Source organism: Staurois parvus, unplaced genomic scaffold (genome assembly GCF_062004578.1).
Source record: "Staurois parvus isolate SC_StPar_1 unplaced genomic scaffold, SC_StPar_1.0 ptg000023l, whole genome shotgun sequence".
Classification (NCBI taxonomy): domain Eukaryota; kingdom Metazoa; phylum Chordata; class Amphibia; order Anura; family Ranidae; genus Staurois; species Staurois parvus.
In genome coordinates, this window is record NW_028317819.1 from 4857983 (window position 1) to 4881023 (window position 23041).

Consider the following 23041-nt stretch of genomic DNA (forward strand, 5'->3'; position numbering starts at 1 on the left):
GGCTCCAGAGAGTCATAATGGGAGGTTTCAGGCTCTACAGAAGGTAAGTGTGAGGGGGCATTAGGGTGTAGATATTCTAATCCCAAAATATAGTTTAGTGCTATGAACACTTTTTCCTTCTCCTGGGGGGAGGAGGCAGTTCATATAAAATCCAGAATGTGGTTTTTGATAAGTTATATCACATAAAAACAGTTTTAACATAATATAAAGATTTTACAGAAAGTAGATATATTACAGATAACTTAAACAGTTCATAATAAAATGAAGAATCATCACACATTGCAGATGGAAAAGGATCTTTTATTACATAAAGGTTTTTAGAAAGAGAATTTCAGTATTGTTATCTTTAATGATGTCTTCAGATATGTTCCTTTCCTTTGCCAGTTCTTAGAATGATGTTCTTACAGGTTCTAAAAGGAAAAGAATATTGAATGAATAAACTAGACTCAGATGTTGCTGTCATACTGTGTGGTTATAAAGAATATTTAAAAACTTGTTCTTCTTTGATGACCTCCTACTGTTTGCACACCTGTAGTCTATATGCTGTTCTGCAACATCTGAATCAACATAAGTGGTTTTACAGAAGTCTGTGGGAATTCCAGACTATCCAAAACACTACAGAGACACAGGGATTGGACACATGGGTGGTACTGAGTTTTTAAATGGCTGTATCTGCTGAAGCATGCTATTGAGCAAAGTGTAGCATACATATTACGCCACCTTCCACCGACCAGCTTCATAATTCTTCCTGAATTTCTTTTTTTAACTGTGATTAATTGTGTGCACATTTGGCTTTTATTTATTCAGCAATGTATTGTGAATCCTAATGTTAAATTTAAATATTTTTGATAATGTGGGCTTTACTTTCAGCAAAAGTAAGAGGATTTTTGAACCAGATTCTTAATGCTAATGACATGCAGGAAAATGTACAACAGTCAACTTAGGGTGAGAATAAACATTTAAAAAATAAGTTCAATAAACATATTACATATTACTGTACACATATTACAAGAGAAGTGTAACTCTTAACAGAAGGAGAAAGAAGCAGTTTTCTCCCGGGCTTTAGAGGAGAGAACTTCCTCTTGCTGTGAGGGACTGCAGAGTGCACATCATGGCTGCGGTGTGTGTACTCATCATCTGTAGCCTTAGGACTGGAGTACTGAGGACTGGAGTCACCCTGAGTACAAAGCCATAAGGATTTCTGGCAGCCAAGCTTCCAGATTGGAGTTTGCTGAATGTCTGGGACTGGTGAGCAGCCATGTTTGATTTTGCCATGGCTAGCAGACTGTGCAGGAAAAGACTGGACATCCATACAGTATATGGGTGGGGCCAAGTGGTTTGCACACAAGAATGGCAAACAATGTCATGCAAAGTCCAGCGGAGGGCTGTAAAATTATTATTTAAGTGGAAGATAACAGTGGTTAACAGCAGAGGCAACAACCGCAATCATCAGTACTTGATATGCTGTCTGTGACAACAGTGACAACTACTTGCTTATATTATAGCTCAAGGCAATATGGAAACAGTGGTACCAGAACACAGGCACACAGGTGTGAAAGGTTGATAATGTTGACACACAATGGCAAATTTCCAGCAGCAAGGTTGTCCCTTGGATAAATCTTATGTTACCAAGGCACCTTTTTGAGAAAGAGGTGGCTGATAGGCAGAGTGCAGTGCATACAGCAGTAAAATAACGGTGCAAGTTCTAGTTCCCAGCACTATGGTCTGGGAGTTCAGACAAGCAGACCATGGTGTTATAGTGTGTCAATTTTCATCAGGAACCTTTCCCTAGGGCTAAGTATGCTGCCCCTAACCAGTGGGGATCCTGATCCTACTCTATCCATTTCACAACCATGCACCATCCACAGCGGAGTTCTGCTATTTTTTAGCACTGCCTTCACCAAAGATGGCTACTGAGATCATCCAGAGTTCCAGTGTTCAATGAGACCACTGCTTCCCCAGTGGCAGCTACGGAAGTTGCAGGGAAATAAAAGCTCCTCTCATCCTCCATCCCTCTGTACTGCGGTCTACACACTGTGCTAACTATGGTAAGGAGGGTAAACTGCACCTGTCTACAAGTAGCCTTTATTCACTGCAGACTTTTAAAGAGGAGGGTACAGATGTGTAACAACTTAAAGACTAAGACCCACCGGTTTGCTGGCTGAAGATTGCAATTCAGGAGCCATATACTTACCAATTGCTCCACAATAACCCTGAACTGAGCTACTACTAAACTGCTATGTAGTTAGTTTGGTTAGCCTACTTTGAGCAAACAGTTTCTTTTACCAACTCTTTTATATTTGTGCATTGCTATTTACTTTTGCACTGTGACAGTATACTTGCTTTACTTACAATTAAGCATTCTAGTGATTATTTCCTGATACCCTAACATAATTGTGTGTAGGATACTGATACATGTGCTCACATGCATTTGCAGCAACCCAATACTCATGCAGGTGTGTCAGAGGGGCTGAATCTGTTCCTAGAGTTGTGGCAAAGAACAGAAAACCCATTATACTAAGCAGCTCTTTCGGGGGTAAGCACTACAGAAGTTTTTTTGATCATACATCTCTTCTGGGTAACAGTAGTGCACTTATTTCTGTACTCCTGAGACCCAGATTCAGCCGACAGTGGGATAAAACTTTAATGTCAGGATCCGCTTAGATGCCTGACTGGCAGCTGGCTCAGCCTCTCAGTGTGCTGCAGAGAGCCTGAGTTAACTGCCTCTGCCTCCTCCACAGCCTGGTGCTCAGGTGAGCACTGGAAGGGCAGAGCAGAGAGCTGGTGATTGACCATCACCGCTCTCTGCTCAGTGAATACCGAGAACTAAGTGATCATGTGATTGCTCAGTTCTTGGTCTTAGAGCCAGTGGGGATCATCTGCAGTGTCTGACTGGTGCTGCAGCCATATAGGTGAGTATGTGTGTTTGTTTTTTGGTATCCCGCATTTCTCTTCTGAAAGAAAAACTCCACTTTTAGCAAAATGTGCTATAATGCCTGTAGTACAATTTTCAAAACTTTGGAACAATTATTACAGGGATTATAGCACAGTTTGCACAAGTATGTATTCCCAATATGTTTACTGTTAATGTTATATTCTTTCATTGTTGTAACTACCTAGATACCAGCATGTTACACCCTCTTACTTTCCAGGCAAGTAAAAACTGTTTTAAAGCATCCATTTAGAAGAATAGGTCTCCCCCACCAGCCATTTAACTACAATGGCAGGTCATGACAGAGTTAACAAAGAATGCACACAAAATAAAATTTAAATTACTTAAGCGAAGCAGAACAATATGGAAATCTCAGCACATATCTATAGCACAAATAAAATTAAAATGTGAAATAAGAGAAGCTAAACAGTCAATGCTAAGGATGCTGATGCTATGTGTAAGGCTTAAAATGTGCAACTTACACTGTTGATCCAGGAGGTGTAAGCAGACACTCTGGTGAACACAGTGGGCTTCAGATAAGCATTGCAACCAAGGGAGGATACAAAGCTGGTGACACCATGGACCTGGTACACACCGTTGACAGCACAGTTCAGAGGTCCACCAGAATCACCCTAAAAAAGGATAAAGCTGAAATCAGAGAGAATACTGGAAAACTGTTTCACATAGAACCCCATTAATTGTTTTTACAACTGTTTCTTTCATAGTGGCTTAAAAGCGAAGTGCCCTGCCGCCTCTACGCCAATGAATGACCACTGATCACCCAGTTCTCAGTCTTAGTGAACAAAGAGTTGGTGGCTGTCAGATTGTGTCTTCACTATCAATTGAAATCCACTTTCCTGTGTGTGGCATATTGATTGAATGGGTTGTGGACAGGGGCAGACTGACAACTTGTGGGGCCCCCGGGCAATAGGGGATCATGGGGCCCCTGTGTCCTTGCCCAAACTCAAAAAAGCCTATGAAAAAGGTACCAGGGGCATCTCATGGGGCCCCCTACTGACCTCGGGCCCTCGGGCAGTGCCCGAGTTTCCAAATGGTCAGTCCGCCCCTGGTTGTGGACTATAAAGAATTATTCCTATTAGAAGAGATCAATAAGAAATCGATCATTCATTTAAAGCAGTGGTCCTCAAACTACGGCCCGCGGGCCATATACGGTCCGCCGAGGATATTTATCTGGTTCGACGGGCAGGGGCATATCTGCCGTGAGGCAAGGGACTAGGATTTGGCAGGTCGGGAGAGCTCCGCAAGGCTCAGCCAGGAGGCAGGAGGGCGGGATCAGCAATTCTAGCACAGGGGAAGGTGGGCTCGGCTTATGAACCTGCACCACTCACCTAGCCTCTCTGCAGCCAGCCGGCCATCTATTCTGATCAGTGCATGCAACCGTCACGGCCGGAGGGCGGAGCCAGAGAGGAGACTCCATCGCTGCATGTCGGGTATCACGGCCATGGACCCTAGATAAGTGCAATAGATGATCGATATCCTCCCTCTCTCTTTCCCCCCGCTCTCCCTCCCCCTCCTCTCTCCCCCCTTCCTCTCTCTCTCCCCCCTCCTCTCTCTCTCTCCCCCTCTTCTCTCTCTTCCCCTCCTCTCTCTCTCTCCTCCCCCCTTCTGTCCCTCCCTCCTCTCTCTCCCCCTCACCCCCCTCCTCTCTCTCCCCCCTCCTCTCTCTCTCTCCCCCTCCCCTGTCTCTCTCCCTCCCCCTTTCTCTCTCCCCCTCCTCTCTATCTCTCCCCCTCCCCCCCTCCCCCCTTCCCCCTCCCCCTCCCACTCCTCTATCTCCCCACTCCTGTCTCTCTCTCCCCCTCCTCTCTCTCCCCTCCTTATCTCCCCCCCCTCTCTCTTTACATTGTACACAGATCTGACCCAACAAGGTGTCCTGCATTTACCGTATATTTCGCTCCATAAGACACACTTGGGGGGAAATGTCTGTGCGTCTTATGGAGCGGCCGGCCCAGTATTCCCGCCGCTGTTGTATGTCCGCAGTCTCTGGTCATCTCCTGTACTATGTCCGCAGTCTCTGGTCATCTCCTGTACCGTGTCCGCAGTCTCTGGTCATCTCCCGTACTGTGTCCGCAGTCTCTGGTCATCTCCAGTACTGTGTCTGCATTTGTTCATAGTTTTTTTTTAAACTATAGTCCGGCCCTCCAACGGTCTGAGGGACAGTGAACTGGCCCCCTGTTTAAAATGTTTGAGGACCCCTGATTTAAAGCATGTAAAGGCCACCAGTTAAGTTTCTCTGGAAAACAGCCCCAGTATTATAAAAATAAAACCTTTTCCTTGCTAGCATTCTGCAGAGAAGGACCTTTGCTCTCTGTAAGGAAGTCGTGGGCTCTCTGCAAAGCACTGACTGAGTCTGAGAAAGCTTATGCTGTCTGCTGATGGGGTAGCTTTAGTTCTGACACAACATAGGGTGTGTCAGAACTCTGCAGAAAGACTGTTGTTCTTCTTTGCATCATGCTGGCAGGGAACAGGCTTTTCTACTCTGGTTTATAAGGATATTTTCCAGCTGGTTGGAACTCAAACAGTTATGATCAAAGATCACAAAATCACGTTATCACTTCCTACACTAAACAGCCTGACTATGGCTAGTGGGTCATGTTGGTGTTTTGATCAGGGCTGGATCTGAGACATTTTTGGACAGTTGTACTTACATTGCAACCAGCCTGGACTCCATTGCCACCAGCGCACACCATGGATGTCTTCACAGTGCTGCCCCAGTAGGAGCTGGTAGAGCAAGTTGAGTGGGCAACGACGGGCAGTGGAGCCTGCTGGAGGATGGAAGGCAGAGATCCACCAGCTGCAAAAAAAAGATTTATTAAAATTTGTAGAACTACTGGTATGAACACTTTATATATTAGCTCATAGTTATGCATTATATCCTGATTCTGAAACAAAACTAGGAATGCCTGGACTTTCCATGTTGCAAGTTACAGAGGTGTAAAGTATGAATTTCATATAAAGAACAACAACACATACATCTATTAACATTCACTTAGAGCTGATGGAGTCTAGATGTTCTTTGATAATATAACTGGAAACTGATCATTTAAAAAACTTCCTAATGATAAATGAACATATAGTATACAGTATGTTGAAATAGAACAGGTGACTCATTAAATTTAACAGATTATTCATCTGTGCCATCCTGTCCACTACATTATGTTGAATGATAGTATGGCTTACACAGTACTGAATAGGGAAAATTGCACCACGTCATTGAAGATCAGCCCTGTAAAGCAATGACATGATGGTGACAAGAAGTGGCCACAGACAGGTTTCCTAAACAGTATCTGTTGGGTTGCCAGTTTAGATTTTGTTCAAGCATATGGTAAATCTGAAAATGAAAGTTCTATGCTGAGAAAATCTGGTACGCAGCTTTTTGTTTCATCTGTGTCATGTCTATAGAAAAAAACGTTTTTTTGGTGTTTAAAGGAGGTAGAAAGAAGTCATATTAGGTACTGTATCTTGAATGCAATGGTAAACCTAGCAATGGGACAGAATTCATCAGATTATATTATTTGTAAACCTATTTTGCAGCAACTTACTGGTGGTCCTTCCCCATCCGGTAATGGTGCAGCTGTAGTTGTTAGCAAGGATAGCACCATCCGCTGGCATTGCAGCCAGTTGTACATAGCTGTTCAGAGTAGCGCTAGCAGCCAGATGGAGGACGGCAATATCATAACTGCAGTGACAAAGTATAACACATACACAGTTAAATACAGCAAACATTTTTACATGTGGATACAGAGGGGAAAGTATACAACCAGTATCAAGAATGTATTGCTGTTTGTGACCTCATTGGGGTATTTCCCCTTTGCTACCTGTTCTTGTGAATACACGTAAAGTAAGGGGAAATCTCGCCAATAGACCCACATCTCTACCCTCCTTTGAAAGATTCTGCTCACTTCCTTTCCTAGAGGCCAAACAGAAAGCAAGTGGAAACTTCTAAACCAGACAGCAGTTAAGACCTAACAGGGATCCCTACTCCACCACCTGAAAAAATTTGTTTTGGCTGGAGTTGGGCTTTAACTTAGCAAAGTATTTAGCTTTTATCTCATACCTGCCAAGCATGCAGTGTAAATACACTCTATAATTTTCAAACTAGGCAACACCTTTGCTTGTTAAAATGGTAGCAAATATAAAAAAAATTCCCTGCAAGGCAATGGCATAATATGCAATGCATTCTAGCACATTATGTAAAACTTACCTAAAAATGAATCCCTTCAGCGGGGCGCTATCACCGTTGTAAAGGCTTCCATTTTCATCCAGCCATCTGACTGGCTGAGCCATGATGGAAGTCATGGGCCGCGGCACAGTACTCTGAAAGAACGCCACAGGTATGCCGTTCCTTCAGTGCTAAATACGCCAGCTAAAAAAACCTGAATATCTCCTAACGTTTAGGAGATATTCATTTTACCTACAGGTAAGCTTTATTATAAGCTTACCTGTAGGTAAAAATGAAAAAAGTGGCTTTACTACCACTTTAAAGCTGAACATCAAGCAGATATAATAGACAAATATTTAGAGTGTTGTTATTTTTCAAATGCAAGCTTTGTTAGTTGCTAAATTTAACTTGGTGACAGCCTTTTGTGATCCCATGTATATCAAAACTCAGAATAGTAAAAGGAGTTGCATCACAAGGAACCAATCAGTTGTGCTGAATTGCTAGCATGCTAACAAAACCTTTTTTTCATTAACTGCAGCAGAGAAAAATCAGGTTTCCTTCCCTGTCAGACAGGACTGGCTGTGTGGCAGAGGTGGGTAAATCACAGAGCAACTAGATCAGGGCTGCAAAACCTTTTAAAGAGCAAGGGCCACTTAAATGATTTGGTATCTGATTGCGGGCCACAATGAACTATGGGGTTTCACTGCCACCCCAAACTGTAATGAGCTCTTACTGTCCTGAGCCCCGTATAAGGCTTCTTTCACACTGATGTGCTGTGGTTCACCACACCGTGCGTGCAGCGCAGAGCACCTGTGGCTTGCCTGACAGTTAGCTGCAATGAGCCATAGACTTCTATTACATATTGAGGATGTGGTGCACTTTCTGAAAGCGCATCAAAACTCCTGCATTAAGGACCAGTGTGAAAACAGCCTAATAACCCTTTTTTATAAGTGCTAATACATCCATTGCAAAAAATGCAGTGTATGCGATGTTTAATACATTGACTTTCTTTTCCTATTACAGCTTCTGCTGGAATCACTCTACAGGCTACTAGAAAGGTCCCAGGTGAAGTGCCCTTGGTATCACTCTGCCTGAGACAGGAGCAGGTGCTATAGAGGAAGCATCAGCTGTGTGGCTCCTGCTTCCTTTGCGGCCACCTGTTTCTTCCACTACCAGGGGGGCTTCAGGCACTCCAATGCTTTGGAATGGTGGGCCAGCAACCCTTTGATCATGATCTGGGCTTACCAGCCCGCCATCCCAGAGTATGGCCATGCATTTCCCTGGTTTGAGGTCCCTGGCCACATCTGAGGACTCCGTGGGCCAGGGGGTTGCGCACCACTGAACAAATTTATTAGAGGTTGGAGTTCAGCTTTAATATTAGTAAATCTTGTTGTGCAGATGTACAGGATTGTGTTAGGTGACATCAAGATTTCTTTCAAACCGAAGCACCAGTTTCATGCCAAAACTCTATGAATTGTACATATTTTTATTATAAAATGCTTTGGTTGAGATTCATGTCAGTTAACAAAATTGTTACACATGCAAACGTTCCTAGTTTTGCTTATTATGCAGTAAACGTTTTAAACAAAACATCATATTTGAATTGCAAACTGAAATTTTATTTAGATCGCATTATCTTAGTTCTTACCCAGCAGCTACATTGTTGGTATTCCATGAAGCATGAATACGGATTGAAGACACTGAGATCACCTGTTCAGTTCCATCGTTTGCACTAAGGCTGTGTTCTCCCAACACCACACGATAGGTGGCTACCCTGAACATAGTCAAAGGGAAAGTCAGCTAAATAACATTAAAAATGAAGTATTCAGAAATCTGGTTTTACACATAACAGCTACTGTTTGCTCATATCAAAAGATGAACTTTTACTTTTTCAAGATTGCCTATACCTCGCATCCTATGTACTGTATACGATAGTAAAATTAACCCCACACACGCCTTGGCCTCAGATTCAAACTAGGGAGCCAATAAAGTACCTTGGCAAGGATAGCTACCATTCTGAAACCAGTAGCCAAACAAATAAGTAAATAATTACACCTGTTTGTGGTATTTTAAGGGGAAACAAAGGCACAGCTGATGTGCCAAAATCAGTATCGCAACTATACTATTACTGTACTGTTCTGTCGTGATCATGGCAAAACATGACTATAGCATATGTCAAGCAACAAAACTTTTGGACAGAGTGAGGAAAGATTAAAACTATTGCATGGTTTTTACTGCTATCCGCATATCCCCCAACTGTCCTCGATTTATTGGGACTGTCCCGCTTTGGGAGCAGTTTCCTTCTGTTTCACTTTCCTTTTTAGTTGTCCCTCTTTTTGGTCTGTTATATAGGCCTCTATAAAAAATATTTACCTATCAAAAGTTTTATATTGAACTAAGGTTTATATCCAAGCTATGAATAATAGTATGTGCAATTTTTGAAAGCTTTTTTAAAGGAAACATAATGGTGAAAAAACATTTGTTGCTTAAATTAGATAAAATAATTGTTAACATCTTTTTTAGGCAATTCTTTGTGATCTGTGTAACTGTGGATGTACTAGGGTTGTGTCCTTTGTCTACATACTCTGTACTTAAAGATGTTCCTCCTTCCCGTCTCAGAAAGTTGGGAGGAATACATCTAGAGCTCCATGAGAGAGGTTTAACCTTGCTTCCTGTCCTGCTGACAATGGTATTACCTGATTGAAAGTGAGGAAACATCTGAAACAGGGACAGAGCCAGAAATAAAAATCTGATAGGGGTTGTAGCCTTCTTCTTCTCTACTAAAATTAAACATTTTTATTTATGACCGTATTACTGTTGGATAATCCCTTGTTTAGGTAAACAATGTCAGCAGGACAGGAAATGAGGGGAAACCTCTCTAAAAAAGTTATGGATAGCAATAAAAACCTGACAGGGTTTGGATTTTTCTCCACTCTATCCGAAACCAAGAGAAAATGTTTTGGCTTGACATAAATTTAAACAAGAATTTATGAGAATGATTTTAATCAACTAAAAACATGAACTAACAAGAAGCATAATTAAAGCTTTTCCTTTGAGTGCTCATGGTGGACAAGCAAACTACAGTCAAGGCCTGGAAAAAACTAACCTACGCTTAGATGAAACAAAAAAAAAGGATCACACAAGTTGTGATCCATGAAAACATTGAGGCAACATTGGTAGACAAAGTTCCCAAATATACACTGGTCTGGCAACCCTGGATCAATATATACTTGCCATCGGCCTTTGATAAAACATTACTAGAACACTGATCACCACATTCCTCCAGACCTCACAAAAAAAAAAAAAATTAACGAGCTAAGACATGTCCTCTGTACCTTCTCTACATGACCCCCTGGCAATCCTTTACCATGCCCTAAACCCCCTAGTTTCTCACCTCCCATAGTTAAGGGTTTGGTTTCCTGGGTATCCTTAGTATTGTACTGTATAGTTTGACAATGACTCCTTTTACGTTTCATGTAATTGTACCTTCAATGCCATTATCATTGTATTAGGGTTTAATTGTCCTGTTTCACCAATTCTCTATCTTGCAAACATAATAAAAAAACGTTTGTGCAAGAATTAAAAAAAAAGAAGAAAGAAGCAGGTGTGAAGAAAATTGTAAAGAGATATATATATAGAAATCAAAAAAGAGAGAAAGAAGGGATGGAGGAACTTGATGTCAACACTACGTAAAACAGAAGCCCATATTTACAATACAGCTTTTCACGTATTTGGCTCACACCAATTATTCCTAAAACTAATATCATCCACTAGATATTTCTGACTTTAATGCAGATCATACATGGGTCGAATTCCAAACAAATTTTCTTTTGAAAATCGTAACTACTAATTTTCTTTCGAATTTCGCACCACTAGTGGGCCACAGCATTGGCCAATTTTCGTGTGGCCATCGAATTTGGGTGATCAGGCATGTTGGAAATTTTTTGAAAAATATACAATTTTTTAATCAATAATGGGAGAATCATGTGAGAAATATAATCGAAAAAGAAATGAGCATGAGCTGTGATCTGGAAAGAAAAGAAGATTCCCAGCCACAAAAATTCTTTTCTGTAGCAACATGAGGTGAAATTGAAGGCTTGGTTAGTCGAATTTCAAAATCAATGGTGGCACCATCGGATTACAAAATGTACAAAATTTCTGATTTCCTAAAGAAAATTAGTTCAGAATTCTACCCATGTATGGCCTGTATTAGTGTCCATGACCATTGCATATTTGTTTTTATTTTTCTAAACAGACTTTGGGTGCGGCACCTTTTTTCACAAATTTGTACAATGGTTTTTGAATGGTCTGAGCATCACTGGTCAAAATAATGGTTGATAATAAATCCATATGTCTGCACATCTTGTATCTACATGGCTTCTAATCAACATTTATTATTGTTTTATTACAGTGTTTCATGGACTAGGTTGCTTATTGTGCACCTGCTCCTAAGACAAAGTATACAGGTCACCTCATAATATATCCCCTTTTCAGTCCAACTTTTTTTCTGGTAAATGCTGACCAATGAACAATATGTAACGTTGTTGGTTACCTGTCCACGCAGTGAGCAGCAGTCAGGACACGGTTAGTACGGATTAGGGAACCTCCACATGTGTGGTACCAGCTGCTGCCAGAGATATACTGGAGAGATACCTAGAGGTGGAAAATGATAATAAACAATAATTATATTATTAAACAATAGTATCTTACTATTATTTTTTAGTTGTACACATTAATATTTTTTCTTAATGTAATTACATTAGGGTGATTACTAGTAGGTGTAAGGAAAATCCCATACCAAAGCTTTAGTAGTTCAAAAGTATTTACTTCATCATAGAAGGCTGAAGACAACAAACCAATGTACAGTATATCAGGACTAAATTGAGCTTTTATACAATTAGCTGCTTTTGGTTGAAAAGAATGCATTTGGATGAAAAGAACCAGTTAATTTATATGAGTTGATAAAACTCATAAATAACCCCACTGTATTAACCTACACAAGTTAAACATTTCCTTCAAACCAACAGATTAATATGAGGAACAGAACCATATAGCCCTTGAAACAAATGCACTGGCTTGTTGTCTTTGAATTTCTATGATTAAATATTAATTACCTTTGGACCGATAAACCTTTGTTGTTGCACTCTTGCTTTTCCTTCTTCTACCAATATAAAAGCTAACAGAGGTTCTAACTCTAACCCATTCTTTCTAAAGCTAAAAACAAATTAGCTGGAGTTTTTATAAGAACTAAAGGTATAATATTGAAAAAGAACACTTTATTTGTATAACAAATTGGTCAGTTTTAAACAGTTCCAGTGGGAAAAATTTGAAGGTACAAGTCTCTAAAGCTTGAGAATGGGAAATCAGAAGTCACTGATAAGTTTGGTATACTTAACAATGTATCTTTGAAAGTTAAAATTTTTAAGTTTTAAATGAATGTCTTTTCCCCTTTAAGAACAGGGTCACATACTAACACATTAACATGTTGTTGGTGGCTACATTTTTACTGCTACATTTCAATTTCCTCATTTTTTAAAAGTGCTTTTTAAATGTCATGACTGTAATGTGTGCACAAATGATGTTTTTAAAGGTTTAAAAACACCATTTGATTTATTCTCCTTCTCCTATCTTACCTGCCATGGCCATGCATTTCTGGCAGAATTGCTTCCTCCCACTACACGTGCATTCTCCTCAGCATCCTCAATGTACTGAACACCATCGTGGCAATGTCCTTTTGGAAAAAATAAAACAAATTTCATAAAAGGCATTTACTCCATCAGGTTACGATCATCAGATTAGCACAATAGGTTAAGGGGTAAACTGGCAAGAAGGTTGGGAAATGTAGGTGACTCCAGACATGTAAAGGTGCTAAGAGTTGCTCATCTTTATACATATGCTAAAGCAAACTCTGGTACTACATAGCACTTCCAGGTTAGCTTTCCTCTTCAACATCACTGGATCTCTGAATCCTTAACTGCTCAGATATATAAATATCAATCCAGCCTTCTGAGACACAAATCTGAACTCACCCATCCCACCTTTTTGCCTTACTATTGCCCAACGAGGCCCCTAAAATAAACATTGTCCAATAGTAACATTTGGGAAGTAGGAGATGTTGAGCCTGGCTCTGATCCCACAAAGATGGGACAATAGTTATGTCAGAATTGCCTTGTATTTGGGGATCCTGCACAGAAAAGTGAACTGGATATGCAGGTTTTACCCCTGCTTCCTATTGAAAATAATCGAAAATTGAAAACAAAACACATTCTATATAAAAGTCAGAAAAAATCAAAGAAAGACAAATAGGAGGATCTACCAAAAACATTGCTTACAGGACAAGGTGACTATCTAGTGTAAATCAGGTTTCTTTGATTAAACAGTTTTTGGCTCAGTTACCTTAAATGGGTGGGTTATATTACCAATTAGTAGAGTTTTTTTGACAAGTGTCTTGATTCCTAATTTGTGTGATTTTCTAAAAATTAGACATGTCTACATGCAATTATTTAGGCACATTATTATAAATACTTCTTTATTTAGGTCCCCTGTGTCTGTGAAAGTAAACAGATGACCACAACAGCTTAGATGTAATCTACAATCAATTTCTATTAGTATTTATGAGAGAATAAATGACCTTCTAAACATATGTCCACACAGGCTCTGTTTTACTGTAGTTTTTCATAGTTTTACTGCAGTAGTGGTAATTTAGAAATCAAGCTGCAGTCCCTACGGAAAATGTTAGCTGCCTAAAGTCTTAATTTAAGTTTTTTTTACTTTCCTGCATGCATGTTTTTTTACTTTAATTTTATGCATGAGGGCAGCCCCCTCAGCCTCCTAAATACCCGAGCCCCATCGAGATCCAGCGGTGTGCATGAGAGCATTGGCTGTCTGGGGACACTCCCTCCTCAATGGCTGAGACAGCAGCAGGCGGCAATGGCTCAATCACAACCAATGAGCCAAAGAGGAGAGAGAGGGGCAGGGGGGGCCGTGCCTTGGCTCTGTGTGTGACTAGACACACAGAACAGTGGCTCAGGAGTGAGCCTGCTTGAGTGCCCCCATAGCAAGCTGCTTGCTCTGTGGGCACTTGGCAGGATGCCAGGAGCTCTGGTGGATGATCAAGGAGAGGAGGATTGAGGCTGCTCAGTGCAAAACCACTACACAGAGCAGGTAAGTATGATATGTTTGTTATTTTTTTTTTTCTAATTACCTTTAATATCACTTTAAGTCAGAGAAAAGGCGATCAAAGGTAGAGCAATTAAAAATCAATGAAGAATAGAAAAAATCCCTAGCACTCATCAAGCTAGCCATAGTCTTAGATTTTTGTTCTTTAACCCCTTTATGACCGTGTAACACATATATGTCCAGAAAGTGGGCTTTAATCCTGGGTGCCACATATATGTGTTTCCATGTTTGTGCTGGAAGTGTGCTCGTTTGCATGCTCCCATGACAGCCCTGCGTCTCCTACTAATGATCAGGACCTGGTGGAAAAATATCATGGTCAGATGATCACTGTAATAGCCTCTGATTGGTTGCCACAGTTATCATTCATTCTGTAGCCCGTGCCTGTGTTGTTTCTCCTTTGTAAAGATGTGAAACACCAGACCTCTCTGTTAGCAAAGAAGAAAAGATACATTTGAACTTTTCCTTATTACTGGAGGAGATGTCTGAACAAAAAAAAAATCTGGTGATGAAAATAAAAGGCTCCATACACACTGGATTATTTTAAAGGCTGTTTTTCCTGACATGAGAACATCCGTGTTAAAAACGCCCCCAAGCCGTAATTGTTTTTCAAACACATTTAGGAGCATTTAGTCGTGTTTAGCATCTGGACGTTTATTTCATTAGCCAGAATTTAAATTTATTATGGCCATTGAAATGAATAAATGCTGAAGTGATAAACGTACCAAGGCACGTTTAGCTGCCTTTGCTGTTTTTTATGCTCCTCAGCTTTGACTGCCTTTAAACGTTACTGCTCCTAAACTCCTCTAAAAGCCCATGTGTGCATGAACATATAGGCTTTTATTGAGGTGCATTCAGGGGCTTGAGGCCTAACTAGTTCAGTGTGTGACCTAGTTTCAAGAGTGTAGGTGTCAATGCTAGTGGCAGTGTAAGTATGAGTTATTGCCAGTGTTTGTGTCACTTTGTGTTTAAGTAAGAAAAAAAATGTTTTATATCTAGTGTCAGTGCAAAGTTTTAGTGTCAGTAGGGTAAAAAAAACAAAATACATACTATTGTTTCTTGGCCCTACTATGGGTACAAAGAACAAATTATGCACACATATGTGGTATTGCCACAATTGTCAACAGTAAGTGAATTAATTTTGCAGGTTTGGAGGTACATGGTAGTGGCATAAAAATGTCAGGTTAAATGTTGAAGTATGATTTTTTACTATTTTTTTCAATAAGGCAATAGTCATTAACATTTGCCACCAAATGAAAGCCCAGTCTGTCCTAAAAAAACAGCATGATCCACTTGGAAACACTAAATAATTGTGATGATAGGTACAGTTATACTAACACAGGCCAAAGTTGTAAAATTGGGTTAGGGCATTAAGGTTTGTGTTGACCTTGGTCCTGAAGGGGTTATTCTTGAAAATGTGGCCAGGAGTTAAAATTACTGTTAAGTTTTTATTTCTCTCTATGGCCCTGCTGACAAGATAATCCCTCATTTACTGTCCCTGTGTCAATGGTACATGGAAAGGGAAGAACAGGAGTCCACAGGACAGGAAGGCTATATGGCAATAAAAACACTCCCTCACAAAGATCTCACATCACTTTACAGTCATCAATAAGGATCCAAGCAAAAATAAGAAACAGACATGGTTCTAACCTTACCCTGGTTCATGCAAAACAAAATACTTTTTTGCCAGAGGGCTAGTAAATGTAAAGAGGAAAGGATTGCCACTACTCCTGACTAGCCCAGATGGATAAATGATAAACAGCGGCCTCAGCCTACATGTCTCCACCAAACCATACACCCTGATGCACTTCGCTCTGCCCACTGGGGCTTAGTCATAGGGCCCCTGAATTGGTATTAGGTCAAGCCTGCATCTCTGGTTCTGGGACACATAGATATGCTTTCACCTCTACTTTGAGCGGCACCAAAATCAATCAAGCTTTTTTGCCAGAGTTTGGTTTATTTGCCCTTTGCTGTTAAAGTCCAGATTCTGTGATCTGTCACTGTCAAGCACAGGAGACAGGATACTGAATAATAAAACAAATAAATCAAGACCCACAAAAACAAGGTATGATCAGGTTAGTTAGAAGTCATGTGCTACTCTAATTGATCTACTCTAATTGTTATATCTTACCACAGAGGACAAATGCAGCAAGTAAAACGAGCACCAACATTCTGGATAAGTTGTTCTTGAGAAGACCAACATCTACAGTGGGCTCCTGTTATTTAAAGGACAGGGCTTGGCAGATGTGGTGAGAATATTCACAGATGTTTCATATGCTGGATTTAGCAGATATGTTTTCCCTTTCCTATTCAAGGACACTTTGAATGCTTATGTAAAGCTTGCTAAGAGGCTTTTTGCCAAAGGATGTACTTTATTTATTGTCTTGGGAAGGCAGAAACATTATGGTTGCCTATTTGCAAACCACCTCAGGGATGGTTGTTTCTTTGTGTGCTATAGCTTAGAGACCAGTGTGTACCAGCAAAAATGTTAATAGAAAATGATAGGAATGTATTCAATTATCCAACAAATTTCACTGGATAGCAACAGTTTACTGAGCTTCAAATAGTTACAGTAAAATCATGCTAAAAACATTTCGAGGACTGGACTTGTAAACTGCAATATACACTGCTCAAAAGAATTAAAGGAACACTTTTTAATCAGAGTATAGCATCAAATCAATTAAACTCCTGGGATATTGATCTGGTCAGTTAAGTAGCAGAGGGGGTTGTTAGCAAGTTTCAGCTGCTTTGGTGTTAATGAAATTAACAACAGGTGCACTAGATGGACAACAATGAGATGACCCCCAAAACAGAAATGGTTTTACAGGTGGAGGCCACTGCCATTTTTTTCTCTACTCCTCTTTTCTGACTGTTTTTCACTAGTTTTGCATTTGGCTAGAGTCAATGTCACTTCTAGTAGCATGAGGCGATACCTGGATCCTACAGAGGTTGCACAGGCAGTCCAACTCCTCCAGGATGGCACAAAGTGCCTTTGCCAGAAGGTTTGCTGTGTCTCCCAGCACATTCTCAAGAGCATGGAGGAGATTCCAGGAGACAGGCAGTTTCTATAGCAGAGCTGGACAGGGCCGTATAAGGTCCCTAACCCATCAGCAGGACTGGTATCTGTTACTTTGTGCAAGGAGGAACAGGATGAGCACTACCAGAGCCCTACAAAATGACCTCCAGCAGGCCACTGGTGTGAATGTCTCTGACCAAACAATCAGAAACAGACTTCATGAGGGTGGCCTGAGGACCCGACATCCTCTAGTGGGCCCTGTGCTCACTTCCTGGCACCATAGAGCTCAACTGGCATTGTCATTGAACACCAGAATTGGCAGGTCCACTACTGGTGCCCTGTACTTTTCACCCTGACTGCCATTAGGTATCGGGATGAAATCATTGGACCCATTGTCAGACCCTACGCTGGTGCAGTGGGTCCTGGGTTCCTCCTGGTGTACGAAAATGTCCAGCCTCATGTGGTGAGAGTATGCAAGCAGTGCCTGGAGGATGAAGGAACTGATACCATTAAATGGCCCCCACGCTCGCCTGACCTAAATCCAATAGAACACCTCTGGTTGCACCTCAGACTGTCCAGGAGCTCAGTTATGCCCTTGTCCAGATCTGGGGGGAAATACCCCAGGACACCATCTGTTGTCTCATTAGAAGCATGCCCCGACGTTTTCAGGCATGCATATAAGCACGTGGGGTCCATATAGACTACTGAGTACCATTTTGAGTTGCTGCAATGAAATTTCTGCAAAATGGACTAGCCTGCTGCATCATAATTTCACTTAGATTTTTCAGGTGTCTCGGAATTCAGTCCACTGAATTTCTGCGAATCGTTTCCATCTGAAAAGGTATCCCCAGCTTCCATTTCCTGTCTTTCATACTAGATGTTGAGGATGACGGAGAAGGGGCTGATGTATCCCCTTCAGGGTTGGCCTATTTTAGAGATATGGGTTGGTTTAAAGGACAGTCTCAAAACAGAGTATCTTGATTTATCTCCTCCACTAGTGCACTAGTGCACTAGTGCCATGTTGAAAAGGAGAGCTTTCCATTTATATACAGCTCCATCTTCATAATCAGATTTATCTCTGATTAATTTTTGTCTCTTCACTTTAGTAATATCATTTTCCAAGGCATTTAAGGACTTAATTAACCGCTCTTCTCTTGATTGGTGGTCTGGTAAACTCCAATATTTATCTAAATCCATGTGTATCCAGCTGACGTCATTGCCTAGTGTTTCCAGACATGCCTTTTTATCATTAATGACAATTCTGTCAGCTGAAAACACTGTTTTGCTCCTAGTAGCCCTTTCTGCCTCTCTATTCATCACACTGATTAATCTGGTTACCACAGGAGGAGACTGTGCCATTATTTAGGAACTCAAGGTTTCAAATAAAAGACCTATACAGTTGCAAGAAAAAGTATGTGAACCCCTTGGGATTACGTGGAGTTTTGCATGAATTGGGTATAAAATGTGCTCTGAACGTCATCTAAGTCACAACAATAGAAGAACACAGTCTGCTGAACATAATACTACACAAACATTAGATATTGCCATGGTTTAATTGCACATAACATGTAAACATTCACAGTGCAGGGAGGAAAAAGTATGTGAGGCCCTAGCTTAATGACTTCTCCCAGAGCTAATTGGAGCCAGGAGTGAGCCAACCTTGACTCCAATCAGTGTGATGATATTGGATGTGCTGCTGACAGCTGTCCTGCCCTTAAAAACACACACCTGTTTTGGGTTTACTGGTTTCAAGAAGCACTGTCTGATGTGAACCATGCCTCGCAGAAAACAGCTCTCAGAAGACCTACGATCAAGAATTGTTGACTTGCAGGAAGCTGGAAAGGGTTACAAAAGTATCTCCAAAAGCTTTGATGTTCATGTGTCCACGGTCAGACAGACTGTCTACAAATGGAGAAAGTTTAGCACTGTTGCTACTCTCCCTAGGTGTGCTCGTCCTGTAAAAATGACTGCAAGAGCACAGCGCAGAATGCTGCATGAGGTAAAGAAGAATCCCAGAGTGTCAGCTAAAGACCTACAAAAATCTCTGGCACATGCTAACATTTTTGTTGACACATCTAAAATAAGGAAAACATTAAACAAGAATGGAGTACATGGAAGCACACCACGGAGGAAGCCATTGCTGTCCAAAAAGAATATTGCAGCACGTTTGAAGTTTGCAAAAGAGCACCTGGATGTTCCACAGCACTACTGGCAAAATATACTGTGGACAGATGAAACCAAGATTGAGTTGTTTGGGAAGAACACACAACACTATGTGTGGAGAAAAAAAGGCACAGCACACCAACATCAAAACCTCATCCCCACTGTAAAACATGGTGGAGGGAGCATCATGGTTTGGGGCTGCTTTGCTGCCTCAGGGCCTGGACGGATTGTTGTCATTGATGGGAAAATGAATTCCAGAGTTTATCAAGATATTTTTCAGGAAAACGTACGACCATCTATCCGCCAACTGAAGCTCTGCAGAGGATGGGTGATGGAACAGGACAATGACCCAAAGCATACAAGTAATTCAACAAAACAATGGCTGCAACAGCACAGAATACGCCTTCTGGAGTGGCCCAGTCAGAGTCCTGACCTCAACCCGATTGAAATGCTGTGGCATGACCTTAAGAGAGCGATTCACACCGGATATCCCAAGAATATTGCTACACTGAAACAGTTTTGTGAAGAGGAGTGGTCCAAAATTACTCCAGATCGTTGTGCAGGTCTGATCTGCAACTACAGGAAACGTTTGGTTGAGGTTATTGCTGCCAAAGGAGGGTCAACCAGTTATTAAGTCCAAAGGTTCACATACTTTTTCCTCCCTGCACTGTGAATGTTTACATGTTATGTGCAATTAAACCATGGCAACATCTAATGTTTGTGTAGTATTATGTTCAGCAGACTGTGTTCTTCTATTGTTGTGACTTAGATGACGCTCAGAGCACATTTTATGCCCAATTCATGCAAAACTCCACGTAATCCCAAGGGGTTCACATACTTTTTCTTGCAACTGTACGTGCAGAACTATGTAAAAACTGTATAAAAATACTTTTATTTGTGTTAGAGACCCATGGAGATATTTATTAAAAGAAAATGTCAAAATAATCCCCCAAAATAAGGTTTTGCTGAATCTAAATATATAAAAAAGAAAGAACAGAGCAAAATACATAACACAAAAAATACAGTATCCAAAAAGTGGGTGTGTGAGTAAAGAGGCAAAAAAGTGAGGATATCAATATTTCATCCTCAAATGTGTGTAGAGGTAGATATGAATAATACAATAATCGTTTAGTGATGGTAAGGTCCTCAGAGAATATGAAGGTTTCATAAACGGAATATAGAAAGTTCATACATAAGAATCATAAGAAAATTTAATGAAGTGTGAGCCCTACTCTCATGGATCAATTAAATTTTGATTTTCAAGACTTTTTTTGATCCATGATTTAAGTACAATAGATGACAATAGATACTCAGGTATTTTGGTTTTCAACAGTATTAAAGCTTAAAACCAGATGGAGATCAAGGATTCCCTATCTGTTCCTCCTCCTTATTGTGAGTTAGGGTTCCCTTTCTTGAATGGGATTCCTATTACAGCCTCCTCATCCCTGGCCTTGAGTTTCCCCCCATACCCACACCCTCTTTTTCTCTTTGTTTTCTTCTCTGTTTTTCTCACTGTCACTACCCTACATCTTCTTAACTCTTGTCTTTTTTATGGGATACATCTACTTTGCATCTATTGTGGTTGATCTGGGGCCCTGGGCCCTTGGTCTTTAATCCACCTTTTTTGTTCTTTTTGGGATGATTGTTTAGAGACTCATATTGTATCATTTTTTTTTCTTTCACATGTGCCTGATGCAGCAAATGCCAGTTCCGGTTCCTGATGTATAGAAACATGTCTTATCCTTGTTGGATCCTGTTATAATTCTTATACATTTGTACAACTTACTGCCTCTCTTTTGTGCTGTTTTGATATTTTGAAAACTTAATAAAAATATATTTGACTATAAAGCTTCGGACCACCCCCACATATCTTTAGGTTTAAAATCTGACTTTTACTCAACCTAATGCAGGGGAGATATATTGGATCTCTTCCAAAAGTTGGTTGAGCAATATCTTCTAGCTCTGCCACAAAATACTGACATTTGTTCTACATTCTGAATAAACATGAAACCTTAAGGAATATTCCCAAAGGGGGCGGTGATTGTTTTTAATACACGTGACTATCACAAAGAAGCCCTCCGTCAGTTGTCTGAAGTTGATAATGCTACGATTACAATCTGATCCAACTTCTGAATATAAAAAGAAATTGGATCATATCATGACTGAGGCTGTAGCTTTGGAAGTTTTGAGTGATGTAGAGACTAAAACGTTTGTACTTCTTTGCCCCATTGTTCCCCTTTCCCACCATCTTCCCAAGACGCACAGGTCTGACATCCCTGGAAACTTTAGGCCGATTGTGACCAGTATTGGTTCCTAAGGAGAACCTTTGGGCAACCGCATTGATACCTTATTACAATCTTTGGTCATGAGGTTGCCATCGCACTTGTGAGATACAAAACAGACCATACAAAAATTAGAAAGTGTTCTCTGAACTAATAACTCTAAATGGTTTAATTGTGATCCCAGGTCTCTATTCTTGTGTATACCACATCCTTTAGGTCTAAGAGACAAAAAACACCATATAGATATGTATATAGAATTCCCATTAGACCTGAAATGGTTTGTTATTGAATGTTTGTCTTTACGTTTATCACAGTTACTTTTTATTTAATGGAAGGTGATATGTGCAAAAACAGGGGGCCTCTATGGGAGCAAGAATTTCCTCCGCATGTGCTTATTTTTATATACGTGATATTTTTAATCTTACCCCTATACCTCTTTTCTTACTGTGATAACCTTATATATGTCACAAACATTAAAAAAGAGAAATGTGTAAATAGAAATGTAAACAAAAATATCTTTATGGAAAATTTACGTGAATAAATATACACTTTATTCAAAGCCATCACAAGCTTTAACTAGTGTGGCCTCACCTTCTCAGATGGACCTCACATCTAATCTGAGGTCTAATACAGCTTTAAAAAACCAAGGCCCCAGGGACCCCTCGCAGTGACTGCGATGTCATTCTCTCTAGCTTCCAAGCAAGGGTTAAATGCTCAAAAAGGTCATTTAGATAAAATACTAATAGTACAGTATGTTTTTAGAGTTTATTGGCAGAAAAATAGGTTATACTCACATTAAAAACAGTGCACATTGGCTTCATTGTAAGGGATGCAGATCCGTAGATCAAAACCCTTCTGCACAGAGAGGATATGCAAGGTTGTTTTTTATTTATTTATGGTAGTTCTTGATTTTTTATGTATCTATAAATCATTTAAAGGGGAAATGCTACACTATTGGTATTAGTTATACGTTTTTGTGTTGGCGATTAGACAGGGGTGAGAGCAGATTCTCCAAAGCCAGGGGTTATAAAAGAGTTTTTGAAAGTAATTGAGCAGCGGGGGACACTATTGCATGTTAATTTGTATAAGGGGTGGTGGGAGGAACAGATTATTTACAGGACCCTTAATCTATTAAAACAACTCATTTTACCCTTCTTTCGCAAATGTAACCAGAATTGCTGTTACTGGACTATGCACATTCTGTAATGTATTATTGATAAAATGGTCTGAATGCACTTCCCTTTTTTTGCCAGAAGATGAAGTTTCTGTGGATATTGAGCTTCGAATTT

The 23041-nt window shown here is 40.4% G+C and overlaps 1 protein-coding gene across 1 annotated transcript; it reads right to left on the reverse strand.

Annotated features, from left to right (window-relative positions):
* Positions 1–284: 284 nt before the first annotated feature.
* LOC149472116 (chymotrypsin-like elastase family member 1) lies at positions 285–16563 on the reverse strand. Its single transcript, XM_089693075.1, has 8 exons — positions 16423–16563; positions 12749–12846; positions 11668–11768; positions 8764–8889; positions 6496–6632; positions 5602–5747; positions 3415–3564; positions 285–410 (listed from the first exon to the last, which is right to left on the reverse strand). Exons 1-8 carry the CDS (start codon positions 16460–16462, stop codon positions 402–404), a joined length of 807 nt encoding a protein of 268 aa, XP_089549201.1. The 5' UTR covers positions 16463–16563; the 3' UTR covers positions 285–401.
* Between the last annotated feature and the right edge of the window lie 6478 nt (positions 16564–23041).

What these genes read in the sequence shown, in the direction of transcription:
- LOC149472116 (XM_089693075.1), bottom strand. Translation starts at nt 16,462, where the DNA reads ATGTTGGTGCTCGTTTTACTTGCTGCATTTGTCCTCTGTG. An exon ending in GAAATGCATGGCCATGGCAG is followed by an intron (nt 11,769 to 12,748) that starts GTAAGATAGGAG and finishes TTCCACCTCTAG; the next exon opens with GTATCTCTCCAGTATATCTC. An exon ending in GAGTCCAGGCTGGTTGCAAT is followed by an intron (nt 3,565 to 5,601) that starts GTAAGTACAACT and finishes ATCCTTTTTTAG; the next exon opens with GGTGATTCTGGTGGACCTCT.